This window comes from Loxodonta africana, chromosome 5 (assembly GCF_030014295.1).
Source record: "Loxodonta africana isolate mLoxAfr1 chromosome 5, mLoxAfr1.hap2, whole genome shotgun sequence".
NCBI classification, from domain to species: domain Eukaryota; kingdom Metazoa; phylum Chordata; class Mammalia; order Proboscidea; family Elephantidae; genus Loxodonta; species Loxodonta africana.
The window spans coordinates 47268748-47292763 of NC_087346.1; the positions used below are offsets into that span (position 1 = coordinate 47268748).

The window sequence follows — 24016 nt, forward strand, 5'->3', positions numbered from 1 at the left end:
TTCTACTTCCTAGTTTGTTGCATAGTGCCTGGGGTCTTAAAAGCTTGCAAGTGGCCATCCAACGTACAACAATTGCTCTCTATTTGCCTGGAGCAACAGAGGAAGAAAGATAGTCAGGAGTAGGAGGAGGAAGTAGAATTCGTGACTAGTTGCCTCCATGAACAACTACTTTCTTTCCCATGAGACCAGACTTGGCTGGTGCCAGGCTACCTTTCCTGAACATTTTGATCAAAGATTCTATAGAAGGATCCTGATCAAAAGGGGGGAGATGTGGAACAAAATTCCAAATTCTTATGAAATCTATACTCTCTGGAGCTATCGAGCCTGGATGAATCCCTCAAACTATTACCCTAAGATAATCTTTAACCCTTAAACCAAAAATATACCCTGAAGTCGTCTTTAAACCAAACAATGGTTTAGCTTAATTAGTGAAATGCAATTATCTTTTATGTACCACAATATTTCTTTTTTCTATAGATTAGAGTCCAAAAAATTGTTGCAGCTACATGGAATATTTTTCAACCCCTTCTTTTTGGCTTGGTTGGATCAGAAGTATCTGTTTCATCTCTTTCATCAAATGCTATTGGTAAGAGTAATTACAGGCAGAAAAATTATAAGATTTGAAAATCCTTAGGAAAACAGTGAATAATTTTTAATCATTTACAATATATCTTTTAAGGGCTACAAGGACCTTCTTCAGCAACTCATGATGATGTAGTAATATATACTTTCTCCTCCTTTATCCTCTCTGCTGTTTGTTACCAGAGACTGCCCTGAATGTCTTACCTGAGTAATCTGGGAAAATAGAGATAAGATTTCTTCTCTGCACGGAAATATTAGATACCATCAGCACCTTTTGAATACTTCCATTTATATTAAAAACACAAAACCTGTTAATCTAGAATTGAATAACTATCATCTGTCTTATTTTTTATAGAATGTCTACCGTCAGATAATTTTCCTCATTTTTATAATTTTTATAATTTTTTTACTTAAAGATACAAAGGGACAATACCTTTAAAGTGCTTTCAAGAATTTCACAAATTATATTTCTAGACCTAAAGAACTACTTCTTCCCAAATATACTTCTATTTGCTTTTTATCTGTTGTAGGTATTTGTGTTGCTACCTTGAGTTTGGCACTGTTGGTACGAATTTTTGTCACATTTTTATTGATGTGTTTTGCTGGTTTTAGTTTTAAGGAAAAAATATTTATTGCTTTAGCATGGATGCCCAAAGCTACAGTCCAGGTAAGAATGTATTAAATCATTCTAATAATTTTAGTTGTTATGCTTTTTTTTTTAATTCTCAATGAAAATGTTACTCCAATCACAAAATGTGGGCTACTGGCCTTACTTTTAAATTATTCCATTAATCATAAGTACTAATTGAAATTAATGATATCTTTTAAAATCCTAGTTTTAAAAGCAATTCTTCTGAAATTGAAAAGGATACTTAAAGTGGAAAATACAACTGATCCTCATTATTCATGGATTCCACATTTGCAAATCGCCTGCTTGCTAGAATTTATTTGTAATCCCAAAGCGATACTCCCGGTGCTTTCATGGTCATTTGTGGACATGCACAGGGTGCTGAAAATTTTGAGTCCTCTGACGCATGCATCTGAGTTCAAACAAGGGGATGCACTACACCCTTATTTCAGCTCTCATACTGTCAGCATGTATCCTTTTCTCAGTCTATTTAATGCCACTTTTTTCACTTTTTTTGCTTTTTGTTGATGATTTTGCTGTTTAAAAAGTCCCTTAAATGTAGTGCTAAAGTGCTGTCTAGTGTTTCCAAGCTCAGGAAGGCTGTGATGTGCCTTAAGGAGAAAATAAGCGTGTTAGGTGAGTTTTGTCCAGGCATTAATTATAGTGCTGTTGGCCATGAGTTCAGTGTTAACGAATCCACGATGTATAGTAAATATGGTATCTTAAACACACATAAAACAAGTTTATGTATTGATCGGTTGACAAAAATGTTGTAACCAGAGGCTTACAGGAACCTAATCCCTGCGGCCCCTAGGAGCAGTACTTCGTACAGTACTCAGTAATTCAGGGTTCAAGGAGACTTTGTAGAACATAACTACCATGGATAATGAGGACTGACTGTAGTTCCTAAATTTATGAAAACATTTTCTAACTAAAATATAAGAGTATGCCTAAAAATTGGAATTTTTATATTTTACCAAATGTTATGATTTTAAAGTAGAGACAAATTGATTTTTTATGTTTTTCCTACTCCTGCCACCTACTCTACCATATATATATATATCTATACACATATTCTGTTAGTGTTTAAGCATCTCAAAATAGCTGAAGCTTTACTTGGACTCTAGACTTCACCAGCTTGGCCATCCTTACCTTCTCCAGGAGCATGACTAGACTCTGCACAATAGTTTCTGCTTATCTCTCAGTCTTATCTATCAATACCCGTCTCCACAAAGATGCCATGCTCTCTTTGCCAGGATAGCCTCTTCTCCACACCCTCTTCAACTCATGAATACCCACTGTTCCTTCAGCTCAGGTAGGAGTCACATTCTTTTGTGGCATGCTCACAGATCATCTTGTATTTCACTTTCATCACACTTATCAGAGTTTCCAATTACATGGTTATTCATATGATTATTTAGTTAGTAACTAAATTGTCCCACTAGACTATATGGGAAAGACAGGGATAGTGTCTGTTTTTCTCATTATTGTTTTTGCAGCACTTAACACAGTGCCTGGCACACAGGAAGTATACACTAAGTATGCACTGCAAGCCTTTATAAATGAATGAAAAGTGAAACTTTTAATTTTGCCCTCTGATTCACGGCATTCTCCTTTTATTAAAAACTACTGCTATTATTGTTAGGCTGTTTAACCTGGCAGCATAATGTCTTGATTTACTCATATTCTTTTCTCCATTCTTATTCCAAAACAGAAACCTGTTAATTTCCATGCACCAAAATGCTCTACACATCATGGTTCAAAAAGCAGACTAGGTGGCCAGGCTGCCTATGTTTGAATGCCGCTTTACTAGTTCTATAACCTTAGGCATGTTACTTCTTAGTCTCCAAGTGCCTCAGTTTCCTCATCTTTACTTTGAGGGGTATGATTGTATATATTTCATAGTAGTGTTGTGAGGATTAAGTGAGATAATCGATGTTAAGTGCTTAGCACAATGTTGTTATTTTAAGTACTATAAATAATAATACTAATTTCTATTTCTAATCTCTGCTATACCAAACCTACTGTCATCAAGTTGATTCCAACCCACGGCGACTCTATCTATGTCAGGGTAGAATTGTGCTCCCTGGGGTTTTCAGTGGCTGATTTTCCAGAAGTAGATGACCAGAGCCATCTTCAGAGGTACCTCTGGGTGAGCTCAAACCGCCAGCCTTTCAGTTAGAAGCCGAGCACATTAACCGTTTGCACCACCCAGGGACTTCAATCTCTGCTGTAGGGAATAATAAACCTATAAAAAGAGCATCCAGTCCTCTGTTCTCTTTCCTTCCAACAATATACTTGTAATTTTCTTGATTCTTCAATAATTTTCTTAAAGCAAGGGAAAAGAAAAGCAGGTGTGAGGAAAGAGACCACGCCCCGTCGCGTCCTGCGGTATTATCTTGCTGCAGGCGGCTCCCGTCTGCTGGGACCAGGCTGTCTTCTGTACAAAAGATTATCAAGCTAGTTGCAGGGATTGACAAGGCATAAAATCAATTATTGGTTGAAGAGGGAGCCACATGAACAACAATAGATGATAAAGTCACAAATGAATGAACAAATAGTTTTAAATTTCAAATCAAGTGAAGATTTTTCACCTTTATCCTCTTCTTCCTTTCTCTGCTGCTGAAATAGAATGAGCTAAGATTCACTCCTTTCTCATTCTTTTGTGTAGACACACTGATGCAAATTAGAGTGGAAAAAGGGAAGAAATAAATAGTTTACAACTTTAAGTTCAGTTTGATAATTGGGTTCTTTTAAAGAAATAATATTAGATCTCAGTCACTAGGACCGATCTATTTATTGTCTAATACTGGTCCCCACATAATGGGTGAGAATAAAATCAGTTTACAAACATGAAGCTTTAAGAATGATACCTGCCATGTGACAAAAGCTGCATAAGCGCTTTAAATAAATATTATTATTTTAGTTTCACCATCATCATCATCTATTACAGGCAATGATTTTATTTTTTATTTTTTTGGCTGTTCCTTTATGCTCAAGTCCTCTTCTAAACTGTAAGATTCTTTAGAGTTGACTTTCTGTCTAATTTATCTTTTTCTCCCCAGCAACTAGCATACTGACTTTATGTTCAACAAATAGTTATCATAGAAAGCCTACACCGCTGTTAATCACTGATATGGAATTTGGAAACTGATCTTGAATTGAAGGGTTCTTTTGGCAGTATGTCCCATAGTGCTAGAAGTAATGCTTCTGACATTTTGCTGTTACTCTGTAACTCCACAGAAGATAAATATTTGTATTTAATCATTAGAAATTTTAAGCCTATATTAGTAAAGAAAAAAGATTAGCAAGAAATTTGCTTTATGTCAATAAAAAATATAAACGCTAGAGGATCTCTGGCGTTTTGTACTGGGTCACAAAAAAACATTTTGTGATCCAGTAGGGTTGTATATACATCATTCTAAAACAGTAAAGAATTCAAAGGAATGTTTTCCTTTTATATATAGACAACACACAAAGTCATCCATCTTAAACATTGAAAGCCCAAATACCAAATTTCCATGCTAAGGAAGGAGTGAAACAGGTCAATAATGTAGAATAGGTCTATAGTCTCTTCACACACTGGGGGGTAGCAACTATGAATAATTTATCCAAAATTTATTTATCCATAAGATGCACAAGTACTTATGTGTAAAAGAGTATATATAGTAGAGGCAAGAGATCTATAAAATAATCTAAGCATGGTTCCTGCTTCCCAAGTTCCTGTTGTTGTTTTTGTAGTTAGGTGCCATCGAGTCAGTTCTGGCTCATAGCGACCCCATGTACAACAGAATGAAGCGCTGCCTGGTCCTGCACCATCCTCAAACTCATTGTTATATTTGAGCCCATTGTTGCAGCTACTGTGTCAATCCTCTTGTGAAGGGTCTGCCTGTTTTTTGCTGACCCTCTACTTTACCAACCATGATGCCCTTTTCCAGGGACTTGTTCCTCCTGATAATATGTCCAAAGTACATGAGACAAGGTCTTGCCATCTATCATGGATTATAATTTTATCCCCCCAAAATATCTATCAACTTGGCTAGGTCCTGATTCCCAGTATTGTGTGATTGTCTACCATTTTGTCATTTGATGTGATTTCCCTATGTGTTGTAAATCCTATCTGTATGGATTAGCAGCAGCTATATTGATGAGATCTACAAGATTAGATAGTGTCTTCAGCCAGTATCTTCTGAGATATAAAACAGAGAAGCGAGCAGAGAGACATGGAGACCTCATACCACCAAGAAAGCAGTCCCGGGAACAGAGCACATCCTTTGGACCTGAGGTTCCTGCACTGAGATGCTCCCAGACCAAGGGAAGACTGATGCATCACAAGGACCTTCCTCCAGAGCCTACAGAGAGAGAAAGCCTTCCCCTGGAGCCAGCACCCTAAATTCGGACTTCTAGTTTACTGGATTGTGAGAGAATAAACTCTTTTTTAAAGCCATCCATTTGTGGTGTTTCTGTTATAGCAGCACTAGATGACTAAGACAACACTGTCGCTTCCAAGGGGTACTCTGGCTGTATTTCTTCCAAGCCAGACTTGTTCATTCTTGTGGCAGTCCATGGTATATTTGATAGTCTTTGCCAACACCATAATTCAAATTCATCTGTTCTTCTTTGGTCTTCCTTATTCATTGTCTAGCTTTCGCATATATATGAGGCTGTTGAAAATATCATCGCTTGGATCAGGTGCACTTTACTTCTCAAAATGACATCTTTGCTTTTTAACACTTTAAAGAGGTTTTTTGCAGCATATTTACCCAGTGCAATATGTCATTTGATTTCCTGATTGCTGCTTCCATGGGTGTTTATTGTAGATCCAAGTAAAATGAAATCCTTGACAACTTAAATCTTTTCTCTGTTTATCATGATGTTGCTTATTGGTCCAGTTTTAAGAATTTTTGTTTTCTTTATGTTGAGGTGTAATCCATACTGAAGGCTGTAGTCTTTGATCTTCATTAGTAAGTGCTTCAAATCTTCCTCACTTTCAGCAAGCAAGGTTGTGTCATCTGCATATCACAGGCTGTTAATGAGTCTTCCACCAATCCTGACTCCACATTCTTCTTGGTTCCTTCCACATGGCTCCTGCTTCCCAAATCCTATATCATAATAAAAAAAATCTTTAAAATTGCATCAAAGATGAATTTGGGCATCACAGGTCTTTTAATAATTCATTTCAGTTCTCTTGCATTAGACTAACAAGTTAGCCATTTGATAGGGGAATAAAGATTTATCTGGTGATAACATTGTGTTTAACTTTTACCAAGATACTAACTACACATCTAAGAATGGTCATTACAATTGATGGAATGGTTAGTTCAGACAGACTGAACTTGTTTCTTTTTGAATGCAATAGATTTTTTTAAAATTGTGCTCTAAGTGAAAGTTTACAGCTCAAGTTAGTTTCTCATACAAATATTTATACACATTGTTATGTGATGCTAGTTGCTCACTCTATAATGTGACAGCACACTCTTTCCACCCTGGATTTTGTGTGTCCCTTCAACCAGCTCCTGTCCCTTTCTGCCTTCTCATCTTGTCCCCGGACAGGAGCTGCCTATTTAGTCTCATGTATCTACTTGAACTAAGAAGCACACTCTTCATAAGTATCATTTTCTGTCTTACAGTCCAGTCTAATCTTTGTCTAAAGAGTTGGCTTCAGGAATGGTTTTAGTTCTAGGTTAACAGAGAGTCCGGGGGCCATGTCTTCTGGTGTTCCTCCAGTCTCAGTCAGACCATTAAGTCTGGTCTTTTTACTAGAATTTGAGTTCTGCACCCCACTTTTCTCCTGCTCCATCAGGGACTCTCTGTTGTATTCCCTGTCAGGGCAGTCATTGGTGGTAGCTGGGCACCATCTAGTTCTTCTGGTCTCAGGCTGATGGAGTCTCTGGTTTATGTGGCCCTTTCTGTCTCTTGCACTCATCTTTACCGTATGTCTTTGGTGTTCTTCATTCTCCTTTGCTCTGGGGGGGTTGGGACCAATTGATGCATCTTAGATAGCCACTAGCTAGCTTTTAAGACCCCAGTTGTCACTCATCAAACTGGGATGCAGAACATTTTCTTAAATTTTGTTATGCCAGTTGCCCTAGATGTCCCCTGAAACCATGGTCCCCGGACCCCCACCCCTGCTACTGTGTCATTCAAAGCGTTTGGTTGTATTCAGGAAACTTCTTAGCTTTTGGTTTAGTCCATTTGTGCTGACTTGCTCTGTATTGTGTGTTGTCCTTCCCTTCACCTAAGATAATTCTTGTCTACTATCTAGTTAGTGAGTACCCCTCTCTTTCCCTTCCCACACTCATAACCATCAAAGAATGTTTTCTTCTGTGCTTAAACCTTTTCTTGTGTTCTTATAATAGTGGTCTTATACAATATTTCTCCTTTTACGACTAATTTCACTCAGCATGATGCCTTCCAGATTCATCCATATTATGAGAAGTTTTGTGGATTCATCATTGTTCTTTATCGTTGCATAGTATTCCATTCTGTGAATATACCATAATTTGGTTACCCATTCATCTGTTGAGGGACACCTAGGTTGTTTCCGTCTTTTTTGCTACTGTGAATAGTGCTGCAATGCACATGAGTGTGCATGTATCTATTCGTGTGACGGCTCCTATTTCTCTAGGATATATTCCAAGGAATGAGGTTGCTGGATCATATGGTACTTCTATTTCTAGCTTTTTAAGGAAGTGCCAAATCACTTTTCAAAGTTGTTGTACGATTTGACATTCCCACCAGCAGTGTATAAGCGTTCCCGTCTCTCCACAACCTCTCGAACATTTATTATTTTGTGTTTTTTGGATTAATACTACCTTTGTTGAGGTAAGATGGTATCTCATTGTAGCTTTGATTTGCATTTCTCTAATGGCTAATGATCGTGAGCATTTCCCCATATATCTGTTAGCTGCCTAAATGTCTTCTTTGGTTAAGTACCTGTTCATATCCTTTGCCCATTTTTTAATTGGGTTATTTGTCTTTTTGTTGTTGAAGTTTTGCAGTATCTCGTAGATTTTAGCAATTAGAACCTGATCAGATATGTCGTAGCCAAATTTTTTTCCCCTGTCTGTAGGTTGTCTTTTAACTCTTTTGGTCAAGTGTTTTGAAGAGCCTAAGTGTTTGATTTTTAGGAGCTCCCAGTTGTTTAGTTTCTCTTCTGGTGTTTGTGCATTTTAAATAATGTTTTATATTCTGTTTATGCCATGTATAAGGGCTCCTAGTGTTGTTCCTATTATTCCATGATCTTTATTATTTTAGATTTTATATTTAGGTCTTTGATCCATTTTAGGTTAGTTTTTGTGCCTGGTGTGAAGTATGGATCTTGTTTCATATTTTTGCAGATGGATATCCAGTTTTGCCAGAATTGTTCGTTAAAGAGACTGTCTTTTCCACATTTAAGGAACTTTGGGCCTTTGTCAAATACCAGCTGCTCATAGGTGGATGAATTTATGTCTCAATTCTCAATTCTGTCCCATTGGTCTATGTATCTATTATTGTACCAGTACCAGGCTGTTTTGACTACTGTGGCGGTATAATGGGTTCTAAAATCAGGTAGTGTAAGGCTTCCCACTTTGTTCTCCTTTTTCAGTAATGCTTATCTGGGGCCTCTTCCCTTTCCATATGGAGTTAGTGATTTGTTTCTCCATCTCATTAAAAAATGCCATTGTAATTTGGATCAGGATACATTGTTTCTGTAGATTTCTTTGGGTGGAATAGACATTTTCACAATGTTGAATCTTCCTACCCATGAGCAAGGTATGTTTTACCACTTATGTAGGCCTCTTCTGGTTTCTTGCAGTAGTTTCTTGTAGTTTTCTTTGTATAGGTCTTTTACATCTCTGGTAAGATTTATTCAAAAGTATTTTATCTTCTTGGGGGCTATTGTAAATGGTATTGATTTGGTGATTTCCAATAATGGCGTAGAGGAATTCAACTGATTTTTGTATGTTTATCTTGTATCGTGATACTTTGCTGAAATCTTCTATTACTTCCAGTAGTTTTCTTGTGAATTCTTCGGGATTTTCTGTGTATAAGATCATATCATCTACAAATAAGGATACTTTTACTTCTTTCTTACCAATCTGGATGCCCTATATTTCTTTATCTAGCCTAATTGCTCTGACTAGGACCTCCAGCACAATGTTGAATAAGAGTGGTGATAAAGGGCATCCTTGTCTGGTTCCTGATCTCAAGGGGAATGCTTTCAGGATCTCTCCATTTAAGATGATGTTAGCTGTTGGCTTTGTATAAATGCCTTTTATTATGTTGAGGAATTTCCCTTCTACTCCTATTTTGCTGAGAGTTTTTATCATGAATAGGTGTTGAACTTTGTCAAATGCCTTTTCTGCATCAGTTGATAAGATCATGTGGTTTTTGTCTTCTGTTTTATTTATGTGATAGATTACATTGCTTGTTTTTCTAATGCTGAACCATTCCTGCATACCTGGTATGAATCCCACTTGGTCATGGTGGATATTAAAAAAAAAAAAAAAAGATATTAGTTTGTAATTTTCTTTTTCGTGGGGCCTTTACCTGGTTTTGGTATCATGGTAATGCTTGCTGCATAGAATGAGTTTAGGAGTATGCCATCTTTTTCCATGCTCTGAAATACCATTATTAGTAGTGGTGTTAACTCTTCTCTGAAAGTTTGGTAGAATTCTCCAGTGAAGCCGTCAAGGCCAGGACTTTTTTTTTGTTGGGAGTTTTTTAATTACCTTTTTGATCTCTTCTTTTGTTATAGGTTTATTTAGTTGTTCTACCTCTGTTTGTATTAGTTTAGGTAGGTAGTGTGTTTCTAGAAATTTGTCCATTTCCTCTAGGTTTTCAAATTTGTTGGAGTACAATTTCTCATAGCTTCCTGTTATGATTCTTTTAATTTCAGTTGAGTCCGTTGTGATATCACCCATCTCATTTCTTGTTCAGGTTATTTGCTTCCTCTCCTGTTTTTCTTTTGTCAGTTTGGCCAGTGGATTATCGATTTTGCTGATCTTTTCAAAGAACCAGCTTTCAGTCTTGTTAAGTCTTTGGATTGTTTTTCTTTTCTCTATTTAATTAATTCTGCTCTAATTTTTATTATTTGCTTTCTTCTGGTGCCCGAGGGCTTCTTTTGCTGCTCTCGTTCTATTTTTTCGAGTTGTAGGGTAATGTTTTGATTTTGACCCTTTCACATTTTTGGATATGTGCATTTATTGATATAAATTGCCCTCTGAGCACTGCTTTTGCTGTGTCCCAAAGGTTCTGGTAGGATGTGTTTTCATTCTCATTTGAGTCTGTGAATTTTTTTATTCTGTCCTTAATTTGCTCTATAGCCCAGTAGTTTTTGAGCCAGGTGCTGTTCAGTTTCCATGTGTTTGATTTTTTTTTTTTCCTTGTTTTTTCTGTTATTAATTTCTACTTTTATGGCTTTGAGGTCAGAAAAGATGCTTTGTAATATTTCGATGCTTTGGATTCTGTGAAGGCTTGCATTATGGCCTAATATGTGGTCTATTCTGGAAAATGTTCCGTGTGCGTTGAAAAAGAAAGTATACTTGGCTGCTGTTAGGTGGAGTGTTCTGTATATGTCTATGAGGTCAAGTTGGTTGATTGTGGCATCTAGGTCTTCCATGTCTCTATTGCAGTTCTTTCTGGATGTTCTGTCCTTCACTGATAGTGATGTTTTTAAGTCTCCTACTATTATTGTGGAGCTGTCTATCTCTCTTTCAATGCTGTTAGAGTTTATGTATTTTGGAGCCCCATTGTTGGGTGCATAAATATGTATTATGGTTATGTCCTCCTGGTGTATTGACCCTTTAATCATTATATACTGTCCTTCCTTATCCTTTGTGGTGGATTTTACTTTAAAGTCTATTTTCTCAGATTAATAATGCCACTCCTGCTCTTTTTTGATTGATGTTTACTTGATTTTTTTTTTCCATTCTTTGAGTTTTAGTTTGTACCTCTAAGGTGTGTCTCTTGTAGACAGCATATAGACAGATCGTGTTTTTTCATGCATTGTGTGACTCTCTGTCTCTTTATTGGTACATTTAGTGCATTTACATTCAGTGTAATTATTGATAGTTTAGTGCTGCAATTTTGATGTCTTTTTTGTGTGTTGTTGACAGTTTCTTTGTTCCACTTAATTTTCTGTGCTGAGTCATTTTTCTTTATGTATTTTCTTTTCATCGTTTTCATTGTTGTTTATTTTGTATTTCCTGAGTCTTTGTTTTTCTTCTTTTTTATTTTGATGTGTAGGATTGTTAGTTTCCTTTGTGGTTACCATAATATTTACTGCTATTTTTCTAAGTTTAAACAAATCTTTTATTTCTTTATATCACCTTGACTTCATCTCTGTATGAAAGATCTCTGACTACATCATATAGTTCCTCTTTTTTGTTTTAATGTTGTCATCTTTTACATATTTTACTGTGGTATTGAGGCATATGCTGTTGAAATGGGCCCACAGAGGTCTATGCAGGGTTGAAAGGCATTCAAACTCCATGGATCCCTTATGCCTGTGCCTAGGCAAAGGGGCTATGCCTGCCCTACGTTCCCACTTAGCGGAGCTGATAGGTTACTTTTTCCTGTTTGTTAATTTATCCCCTCTCCAAAGCTGGTAGAATGGCTCAGGGCTCAAGATGGGTCCTACGTTCAGCCCAGGGGACAAAGCAATTGCTGAAGCTGGCCTGGGACCCTGCAGAGCGGGGGGGGGGCAGGTAAATGGGAGAAAGGTTCTTCCCAAAGAGGGCGTTTTTTATCCATGCAGTAGGTTGGACATACATACTTACCTTTTGCCAACTAAGCACAGCTTGTTGCTAGTTCTGGAGGCTTGAGTAGACTCTCCGCTGCTCGGTCTCTCCTGATGTGGAAAACGTGTCCCAAGCACCACTACTTGCCTCACCATGCACACTAGTCAGTTCAGCCTGCAGTGTGCCTATTCCCACCGGGTCAGGTATGGCAACTCATTGCTGCTTCTGAACCGTCTCTCCTTCCCATATGCCACTCAGTCCAATTCTTCAATTTTGCCTTTGATGTTCAGGGCTCCTAGATTGTCAAATATGATTCATTTACGTGTTTTGGGGGGTCTTTGTTGTAAGAGTAACCACAGGAAGTGTCTGACTATTCCACCATCTTGGCCCCATCTCTGAATGCAATAGATGTTTATTTTTACCAAGAACCACAATTTTGGTGGTAATGGTGTTAATTTTTATTAGTATTTGTACTGTCACTACTGATTCTTTTTACATTCTGGGTTATGTTAGAAACATTAATACCAGTTCAATTTGTAATTCCTTGGTTTTATAAATTCACATTTTAAATATCCAGCCTATGTGTTTATTGAGAGATTACTGAGACTCTAGAAACAAATTTGCTGCTTAAGAGATTTAAAAAAAAAAAAAGCACATGATACTGGCCTTGCATTAAGATACTATAGGACTTATTATGGTCAACAAGCCTTAACATATAATAAGAATACGGGTAGATGATAAAAGAGTAGATTAAATGTATGAGCTAATATGTCTTGGTGGATGGAGAGTTGAGGTATGAATTAAGTTTGAATAAAATTTATTTAATGGAATAGCATGGTGAGGGGAAAAGAGGCAGTGGTAAAATTCAGAGGGACTGAAAAATATGTGGGAGAAAAGGCAGATGCAAGAATGAACTTCCAGAAGGTTATGGTCTGATACATACTGAAGAGGAGTAGAAAATAAGGGTAGAAATAATATAAATTTGTGCCATAAAGGGCTCATAAAGGGATTTGAATGCCAAGATGAGGAGTCTTGGCATTATAGATACTAGCTATAATGCAGGATATAACCAGTACTAGTTAGGTGTTGATTTTTTGAGTAGGGGAGTTGTCAGTCAAGGTAACATTTATGAAAGTATAGTGTTTCTAAAGTATACTTTGAAAGTATACTCTGAAGGGAGAGAGCCTGGAACTATTTCCAAGTTATTACGCTAACGTAAAAATTGGGTCTAAAATTGGGTTTTGGCAAAGGACAGGAGAAACAGGAATGATTTTGATAGATTTCAAAGAAAGAATTGGTAAAACTTGATGACAAATAAAACTAAAAATAAAAAACAAATTAAAACTCAAAATGGGGTGGAGCCAACGTGACCCTATAGACAGAAGCACCACACCATCCCTCCACAGCAAGGACCTGAAAAACTGAGTAAAACAGATAACAAACATGAGTCCCAGAACCCTCAGAGTCAAATGAAGGGATAAAGAACTCAACCAAGCACCAAATGGAATAAAAAACTGACAAAGAAGAGGGAGAGCTACAGAGTGGAGGTCCCATATCAGCTAACGCAGCAAGAATTCATTATCTTCGACCTCTCAGCTACCAAGAACAATGGACAGGGAGTATGAAATGGCTACTTCGTGGAGCTCCCAGCAGGAGACAGAGCACCCAGTCATGAAGGATACATGCTTTCCCACTCCCTGCCCTTCTTCCTTCTACATGGCCTCTGCCACTTTCTGGTGGGCCAAAGTCCCTCAGTTGGGGAAATGCCAGCTCCTTGCCACTTAGATTTACCTCACCCACATTGGCTGGTTCCTTCAGTGCTATTTTTCCTTTGTTGCTGTTCTTGTTTTTTTTTCTTTTGGCTTCTTTTGGTTTCTTCTCTCTCTGTCTCACTTCCTTTCCTTTCTCCCAAACACCTGTAACCATATGCCATTTCCACTCCTCCTTGACAGACTGAGCAGCACTGCTTGGTGCTCCTCCTTGTTCCACACCACCAAGCCAGTAGGCTCCCTTGGGGCTTTTTTTCCTTCTTCTTTTCTCAGTTTCTTGTCTCTTTCTACCTTCCTTCCTTTCCTTTCTCCTAAACACTTAGTACCATGTGCCATCTCCACTCCTTCTTGTCAGGCTGTGCCATACTGCTCAGCTGGGGATCCGCTTCCCTGGTATGCACTGCCACACTGGTGGGCTCCCTTGGGGCATTTTGTTTTTCTTTTTTTCTTGGTTTCTTGTCTCTCTCTACCTTTCTTGCTTTCCTTTCTCCTGACCACCTGGCTGTATGTCCCTTTCTCTCTCTCTCTTTTTTTCCAGTTTCTTATCTCTCTCTCCCTTCCTTCCTTTTTTCTACCCACTAGCCATGTGTGCTCTCTCTGCCCTTTCTTGATAGGCTGTGCCACACCATCTGGCTAGAAAGTCATTGGCACACAGCTTCCCCAGATTTGTGCCACCCCAGCAGCACGCTCCCTCAGGACCTTTCTCTTTTTTTGGCTTTTGTTTCTCTCTCTTTCATACCCACTTAGTCCCACACATCTCATCCTCCCCCTTCCCTCCTGCCTATCTGCACCATGCACTGAGCACCGGACTCCCAAGCACCACAGGCACAGACCACTGGATGCCACCCTGCACTGCCTCCTGGCCCCAACCTTTCAGCGCCAGTACTTGCCACAAACAACCCATTCCCACCCCTCTCCATCCACTGGACCTGCCCTGCTGCACCATAGCTGAGCAACTGGCCCTGCCCACCTCGACAAGATGGTAAGAAATATGCCCGCAGATGAGCAAGCAACAAAGAATGGCCAACCCGCATACCCAGACATAACCAAATAAAAAAGCATGACTAAGGAAACAAATCTATAGTCAATAAAGGAAGAAAATAATTCCTGAGTGTCCTGAAGACACCAGACAATATCAAAATATATATTAAAAAAGGGCAGGATGGCTTTTGTAAGCATACAAAATAACACCAGATGACCTTCTGGTAGAAGTTAAGGCACTGCAACTACCTGATAGGGAATTCAAAACTCTAATATGCAGGGCCCTCCAAGAGATGAAGGAAAACACAGAAAAAAACAGACAAAATCAGGAAAAGACAGACAACTCAATGGAATAGTTCAAGAACAAAATGTCAAAATAAACAAACAGAAATCATATAAACACAAAATTTAGAAATTCAAAAGATAAACAAGATTTCAGAAATGAACAGTGTCATAAAAGTTTTGAGGAGCAAGTTTGAAACAGTGGAACACAGGATCAGTGAAATTAAAGACAAATCCTTGGATATCACTTCGTTTGAGGAAAAATCAGAGAAAAGATTGAAGAAACTGTGAGAACGATGTGTGATACAATCAAAAGCAAAAATTTGTGAGTGATCAGAGTTCCAGATTGGGGAAGAAACTGGAAAACACAGAGTGGATCATTGAAGATTTGCTGACAGAAAACTTCCTTAATATCATGAAAAATTAAAATCTGACCATCCAAGAAGCTCAGTGAACCCCATATAGGATAGATCCCAAGAGAAAATGACCAAGGCATATCATAATCACGCTCGCTAAAACCAAAGACAAAGAAAGAATCCTGACAGCAGCTTGAGAAAAACAAAAAGTCACAGACAAAGGGGAAACAATAAGACTAAGCTCTGATTACTCGATAGAAACCATGCAGGCAAGAAGGCAATGGGATGACATATAAAACCTCAAAAGAAAAAAAATTGCCAACAAAATAATATATCCTGCAAAACTCTCACTCTGATATGATGGTGAAATTTGGACACTTCTAGATAAACAGAAATTAAGGGAATACATAAAAACCAAGCCAAATTTACAAGAATTATTAAAGGGAGTCCTTCAGTTAGAGAACAAACAACACCAAACAATGCGCTGAATCTAAGATGCAAGACTGCATCAGCCAGATACCAACCCAGGTAATGAACTCTCAAGGATAAAATGAAACTAAAAGATTTACAACAGGGAAACAGAGAAGTTAATCTGTAAATGACAACAACATCAGAACCATAAAAGAGGGGGAATAAATGGTGTAGTTATAGAACTTTCAAGTGGAAAAGAAGTCAAGGTGATATCAAGTAATAAAAGATTGGTTCAAACTTAGGAAGATAGCAGTAGATTTCAAGGTAACCACAAAGAACGTTAACAAACCTACTCATCGAAATAAAGACGAAAACAAAGTCTCAGTAAACACAAAATCTACAAAAATGAAAGAAACAAAAAAATCCACCAACAAAAGGAATTCAGCACAAGGGAGTAAGAGGAGCAAAGAAAACGTCGGCACTACAAAAAAAAAAAAAAAAAAAAGACCCGTTGCTGTTGACTCAATTCTGACTCATAAAAAAAATAGCGACCACAAAAAAAAAAAAAAAGCACTACAAAATGACAGCAATAAACTCACATCTCTCAATAACCACACTGAACATAAAGGGCTTAAATCCACCCATAAAAAGACAGAGTGACAGAATGGATAAAAAAACAGTACCAATCAATATGTTGTCTACAAATGACACACACCTTAGAAGCAAAAACAAATTTATTAAAAATCAAAGATATCAAGCAAACAGCTACCAAAAAAGAGCATAGTGACAATACTAATCTCAGATAAAATAGACTTTAAAACAAAATCCACCATAAAAGACAAAGAAGGGCATTATATAATGATTAAAGGAAGAATCCACCATAAATACCTAACCATAATAAATATCTATGCACCCGATGACAAAATACATAAAACAAACTCTAACAGCACTGAAAAGAGAAATTGACAGTTCCACAATAACAGTAGAAGACTTAAAACTCAAAATGGAGTGCCAAGTTTGTAGGTTGTGCCTTTGCAAGCGTTTGGGAGATGAGTAAAATGATTGGATTAGGAAGAAAAATCAATTAGTTTGAAGTAAATAATATATCTAAACCACCTGGCACACTGTAGGTTATTAATAAATGTTGGTTCACCCTTCCTAGTTAGACATGAAGAAATCCACTATGAATAATTTAAATGATGTCACTGTCTTTAAAGCATAGAGGTCACATAGTTGGATATTGACTACTTAAATGGTTTTTACATAAGTAATTGATTTATGAATCGCTGGGTGGCACACAGTTAATGGTTTAAGTCAAATTCAGAGGCATCTGAAGGAGGCCTTGCAATCGATATCTAAAAAATCAGCCACTGAAAACCTCATGGAGGACAGTTTCACTCTGACATATGTGGGGTCTCCATGAGTAGAAAACTAACTCGACAGCAACTGGAAATAGACATATAAGTTAAGAAACTAAGGAAAATGGTGACCTGATGTTTGAATAAATGGGAATTTCTGAACTATTTTCTAATAGTTCCTTTGGGCATGTGTTAAAAGATGGTGAGTCGTTATGCTCTAATTTATCTGTCCTATATTTATCTATTTTTACTTTTTTTTTTATATTTATCTATTTTTACTTTATGTATTGGAGAAAAAAGAAATTAGTGTTTTTGTACTTTTCTGAAAATTATCAGGTACTGTAGAAGTTATTGGAGCCCTGGTGGTGCAGTGGTTAAGAGCTCGGCTACTAACCAAAAGTCCAGCAGTTCGATTCCACCAGCCACTCCTTGGAAACCCTATGGGGCAGTTCTACTCTGTCCTATAGGGTCATTATGAGTCAGAATCCACTCAGTGGCAATAGGTTTGGGTTTTGTTTTTGTTTTGTTTTTTTTTGCTGTTTGATGAAAGTTTTTAGAATATTGTATTTATTTATCCCTGAAAATTTTCACATTTGATGCAGAGCCTCAAAGCAAACTTGATCTTAGGAAAATGCAGTATTACGTGTTACTATCATTTGTCTTTTCTGACTGGCAGGGGAGGAGGAATGACTTGACAGGTGGGGGTGGTGAGAGGAACTATTATCTGAATACCTACTATGTCCCAGGTATTCTTTGCATTCTCATATTTAATCCTCACAAATATACAGTAAGGTAATTATTACATTGTTCACTTTATAAATAATTAGTAGCTCAGAGAGCTTGAGTCCCTTGTACAAGCAAGATCACTCACCTGGTTGCAGCAAAAACAGAATTCAACCCGTTTGCTAGATTCCAAATCTCTTGTAACTTCTACTATATCACTGTCTCCCAAGCAAGAAGGACAATAAGAAGAGCAACAAATCCTAGAACCCTAAGGGACCTTAGTATTTTGTGTTGTCTTATTGTTACCAAGAACCTAGCACCACATGGTTCAGTTAGAACTCCCAAGGCTCTGCGGGTAACGTGAGCATTCAAAAAAGATATTTCAATGGAGGGAAACTGAGGGAGCAAGAGTACAAAATCAGCCCCAAAATGTCTGTACATTGATTTGTCACTATTCCACTCTTTCTCCAAATATATTTGCTAGATAAAACATAGAATTGATGAGTATTTAATGAAAATTACTCAGCACTTTTGTCTTTTTTTCTAATAGTATAAGTGCTAGGCTTTGTTTGCTTTTTGTTTAACAGAGCCATTTACTTAAATTATATGTTAACTCTGTTTAACATTTTTCTTTATGCTCTGTGTTTTTCCCCTGAATGCAGGCTGTATTAGGTCCTCTGGCTCTAGAATCAGCAAGAATCAGCGCACACCATTTGGAAGGGTATGCAATGGATGTGATGACGTTAGCATTTTTATCCATTTTGATCTCAGCTCCAAATGGGGCTCTTCTTATTGGCATACTGGGGCCCAAAATGCTTTCTCGCACTGATCCAAGACACTACAAAAAGTCTGTTGGTACAATATTAATACATCATTAAAAAAAATTTTTTTTCTTTGCCACCACCTGCCTGGTTCTTTAAATAAATTATCTTAGATGAGAGAAAAATAAGGGATTACAAATATGTGGAGATTGCACATTGAACCCACTGTTTAGTAAATATGTGACCTCATTACGCAGCTTACCTGTAATTTTTTATTCTGAAGCTAATTTAATAAAAATAGTATTAAATGAAATGACCTCTTAGTATTAAATAAGTCTGTAAATACTCTAGGATAGTTTAAAATGATCCATAAGGCTTAATTTAATATCACCATACAAACTAAGCATAATGAAAAACATAATGAGCCAATGACAAAGAAAAAACTCTAAATACTGAACTTGGTAAGATATTCGTAAGTCTCCAAACGAAAAGAATGCAACTCTCCATCAGTTTAAAAGACCACCAGAAAATGAAAATAAATAAAAAATGACAGGAATAAAACACATCAATTGTGAACTGAATGTTGTAAGTGCCGTCAAGTTGGTTCTGACTCATAGTGATCCTATGTATAACAGAATGAAACACTACCCAGTCCTGCACCATTCTCACAATCATTGCTATGCTTGAGCCCATTGTTGCAGCCACCATGTCAATCCATCTTGTTGAGGGTCTTCCTCTTTTTCAGTGACCCTCTATGTTACCAAGCATGATGTCGTTCTCCAGGAACTGATCCCTCCTGATAAAGTGTCCAAAGTATGTGGGATTAGTCTCACCACCCTTGCTTCTAAGGAGCATTCTGGTTGTACTTCTTCCAAGACAGATTTGTTTGTTCTTCTTGCAGTACATGGTATATTCAATATTCTTTTCCAACACCATAATTCAGTGCGGCAGTTCTTCAGTCTTCCTTATCCATTGTCCAGCTTTCATACACATATGAGATGATTGAAAAATACCATGGCTTGGGTTGGCACACCTTAGTCCTCAAACTGGCATCTTTGCTTTTCAAAACTTTAGAGTTCTGTTGGAGCACATTTGCCCAATGCAACGCGTTGTCTGATTTCTTGACTGCTACTTCCATGGTAGCAGTACAACTAGAATGCTCCTTAGAAGTGAGGATGGCAAGACTATATATGTATCACATACTTTGGACATGTTATCAGGAGGGATCAGTCCCTGGAGAAGGACATCATGCTTGGTAAAGAAGAGGGGCAGCAAAAAAGAGGAAGACTCTCATCGAGATATGCCTGCGAGCACAACTGGGAGGAGGCTGTCCGAATGGAAGAACTGTATCTTGAGTGTTCCTGAGCCTGAATTTTAACTGTTACCTCCCTAATAAACCCCATAATAGTGAGTATGGTCTGTGAGTTCTGTGTGGCCATTGCAATGAATTATCAGACCCAATATAGAGTGGTACGAGAGGGATGGTTGGTGTCAGAATTGGTAAAGATGTAGAGAGGAGGCATGCCTGAACACCACCTCATAGGAATCAGCCTTAGGCTGTTGATCTTGATTCTCCTTCCCCCTTGAGAAGTTAGAGGAGATCAGACACTGCCTCCAGTTTTTGCCGTTGGTGCCAGAAGCGGGATTCTTTGCAATGGCTCCAGACTCATGAAAGCGTGGGACTTTGTAAGAGAAAGAATGAAGAGGTTTGGGAAGTGAAACTTTTGATTCTTAGATGATTACTTTGGTTGTTGTTACCTGTAACCGCTGAAAAGCTGCAGCTGGAGTGGCCTGGGGTCAAAAGCAGGCGAGATTAGCAGGATGATTGATAGGGGGACACAGTTTTCTGGTTCCACCCAGCCAGAGGCCCAAGGCCATATGCATATGAATGGAAAGACAGTTAAGGTGTAGAGAAGACTAAACAGGGATTTTTTTTTTTTTTAAACGGTGATGTTTAGGGTTATGTGTTTAATTGAATGTACTATGGATATTGAATGTCTCTCCTACCTAGTGTTGTAAAACAGACCTAAATGTATGATAGAAATGAATATTTGGTATTATAGATTAGAGAGAGTGTGTACTGCTGCCTTCAGCCAATACCTGATTGGATATGCTAAAAGGGGATCTAGGATTTGCCAGAAACACAAATTGTTTGAATGCAGTAGCCCTGTGTATAAACTGGGGGTTTAGGTTAGAAACCCGAACCCCACCCAAATTTGCACTTTAAAACACATGCAGAACCATCTAGAACTGCTGAGAACAGGAGATTTGCATTTGAAGGCAGGTCTGCAGGAAAAAAAAACTGTTTTGCTTTTTTAATTTCAAGCAAGCCGGTTGCTCTTGGATGCACCCAGGCAGGAAAAGTCAGTGTCCATCAGAAGGAGACCCTTCCAGGACTGGAAGTTAAAGGGAGCCAGCAGGGAGACAGCTTGATCTGCTCACCTCTGGTGACTGCCTGGGTCCACTCAATGAGCGGAAGTGGGGGAACCATGCAGCAATAAAGAGATGGGTTGAGTTTGTACATGTTCCATTGGCACCCATTGATTGACACCATGGGGCTAGGGATGACAGAGCGAGAGTAAAGCCTGGCTGGTCAGAAGTAAAAGGAGTTGTGTGGACTCCTATGTTTATGGGTGGAACCCACTGAGCTAGCTGCAGGGGTTGGGGATGAGAGTGAGTGAAGGGGCTGTCTGAAGTGCTGGGAGGTATGTGTGAATTCTCGAGCCTAAGGCTGCTACCCATTGTGACCTAGCTTGGATGGGTAGAGATGAGCTGACCAGAACCCAACTGAATGAAGGGAAAGATGTTTGACACCATGAGCTGGTTGTTGTTAGGTTTCTTCGAGTCAGGTCCAACTCACAGCAACCCCCATGCACAACAGAATGAAACACTGCCCGCCCTGTACCATCCCCACAATCGTTGTTATGCTTGAGCCCATTGTTGCAGCCACTGTGTCAGTACATCTTGATGAGGGTCTTCCTCTTTTTCTCTGACCCTCTACCAAGCATGATGTCCTTCTCCAAGGACTGATCCCTCCTGACACATCCAAAGTATGTGAGACGTAGTCTTGCCTTCCTTGCTTCTAAGGAGCATTCTGGTTGTACTTCTTCCAAGGCAGATTTGTTGGTTCTTTTGGCAGTCCATGGTATATTCAATATTCTTCACCAACACCACAGTTCAAAAGCGTCAATTCTGCTTTGGTCTTCCTTATTCACTGTCCAGCTTTCACATGTATATGATGCGATTGATAATACCATGGCTTGGGTCAGGCGCACTTTAGCCTCCAAGGTGATATCTTTGCTTTTCAACACTTTAAAGAGGTCCTTTGCAGCAGATTTGCCCAACGCGTCTTTTGATTTCTTGACTGTGTCAACTAGTATACCTCTCTAATTTGTTCTAAAATGGCTATGTGTTTCATATAGTGCAGTCTTTTATTCAACCACTCCTATATGAGTATATATTTATTTTGTTTCCAGGCATTTTCCACTAAGATCAATATTACAATAAATGGTAACAGTACTGCAATGAACAAACATTATGTTCATACATATTGGTGCTTTTATTTTTATGGGATTTTTGTGACAAAGGATACATTAATTGTATTTTCCCAAATGTTACCAAACTGTTTTCCAAAAAGGCTAACAAGCCATATTTCCACCACCGATGTATGGGAGTACTTTATCCCCTCCTCCAAAATCCCCACCAGCGATAGGTATTGCTCTTCCTAATATGTGACTGTCTAACGGGTATGAAGTGACAACACTTTCATGATTTGTGTTTCCCTGATTTCTAGGAGATTGAGCATGATCTTACACATTTTGGTCATTTGAATTTGTTTTGCTATTGTTATGTCTTTATATTCCTATTATTTGCCCACATCTTTATGTTGTTTGCCTTTTTCTTGTTCATTTGTAAGTACTTGTTGTATATGATGTATTATCTTTGTGTATCACATACATGTATTGGTGTATAAGTGTAGATTTTAACCCTTTGTAACCCACGCTGCAATTTCCCCCCATATTTATTATTGTTCTTTTGAATTTATCTCTTTTGTCACATAAAATATACTATTTTATGCATCACATCAAAACCTTTAGTGTAAATTGGGGGATTTGTTTTTCTTTTTTTTTAAATACCACATTTGTCATATATTGAATTCTCATCTATATGTAGATTCTCAAATCTCTTCTACTAATCTTGTTATTTAGTTCAGTTATTTTTATCCTATTAATTGAATTAATCCCAATGGCTTTAGGCTTTGTGCTAGTATTTGCTAAGTTCCTCTCACTTTTCTTGACTATTTTATAGTAACTTGGAGATAAAGTAATCCAATTTTTAAATGCTTTTGTGATCATAATGTGAATTATATTGGATTTATATACTAACTTTGAGAGAATGGAAACCCTGGTGGTGTAGTGGTTAAGTGCTACAGCTGCTAACCAAGAGGTCGGCAGTTCGAATCCACCAGGCGCTCCTTGGAAACCCTATCAGGCAGTTCTACTCTGTCCTATAGGGTTGCTATGAGTCGGAATCGACTGGATGGCAGTGTTTTTTTTTTTTTTTTTTGAGAGAATTTATATTGTTGTGACAATAAATATTCCAATGTGTTGCTCTAAGTTGCATGCAGCATATTCAAGTGTATATCTTCACCTTATTTCTCTTTTTGGCAGCTGTTACAGATTGAATTGTGTCCCCCCAGAGTGTGTGCTGGAATCCTAACCCCTATACCTGTCAATGTAATCCTATTTGGGAACAGGGTTTTTGTTATGTTGATAAGGCCATATCAGTGTAGGATGTGTCCTCAACCTGATCACTTCCGAGTTATAAAAACAGCAGATTAGATACAGGGGCAAGCACATAGAGGGTGAAGACAGATGCTATCTGAGTCAGGCAGATGAATCTACAAGCCCAGGAATACCAAGGATTGCCAGCTACTAGACGCTAAAATGGGCCCTGGTGGCATAGTGGTTAAGCGTTCAGCTGTTAAGCAAAAAGGTTGGCAGTTCGAATCCACCAGCTGCTCCTTGGAAACCCTATGGGGCAGTTCTACTCTGTCCTATAGGATGGCTATGAGTTGGAACCAACTCGACAGCACCTAACAACAACAACAACAACAGAAGCTAAAATAGTCAAAGAAGGAAATCCCCTTAGAGCCACACTCTGAATTCGGACTTCTAGCCTCTTGAACTGTGAAAAAATAAACTAACTGCTGTTCTTTAAACCCACCCACTTATGGCATTTCTGTTACAACAGCACTAGTTAGCTAAAACAGCAGCATTCAACATACTTCTAAGATTTGAGTTCCTTAAATTTGTTCAGTAAATGTGATTGACTCGCATCTTTAGTGTGATAGTGCAGAGGAATATATGATGGATATTAATGGAAAATTTCAGGAAATTTAAAAGCGTAGTAAATTGTTGACATTTTTATTTTCTCACCAG

General features: G+C 38.1%; 1 protein-coding gene across 1 annotated transcript in view; it reads left to right on the forward strand.

The window, feature by feature from the left end:
- The window catches only part of SLC9B1 (solute carrier family 9 member B1), an 80120-nt gene extending 61414 nt beyond the window's left edge, over nt 1-18706 (forward strand). The window contains exons 10-12 of the mRNA XM_064286301.1: nt 478-586; nt 1113-1249; nt 18477-18706. Of these exons, the coding sequence (XP_064142371.1) occupies nt 478-586; nt 1113-1249; nt 18477-18692 (462 nt within the window). The 3' untranslated portion in view covers nt 18693-18706. The remainder of the gene's footprint in view (nt 1-477; nt 587-1112; nt 1250-18476) is intronic.
- Nucleotides 18707-24016: the final 5310 nt, after the last annotated feature.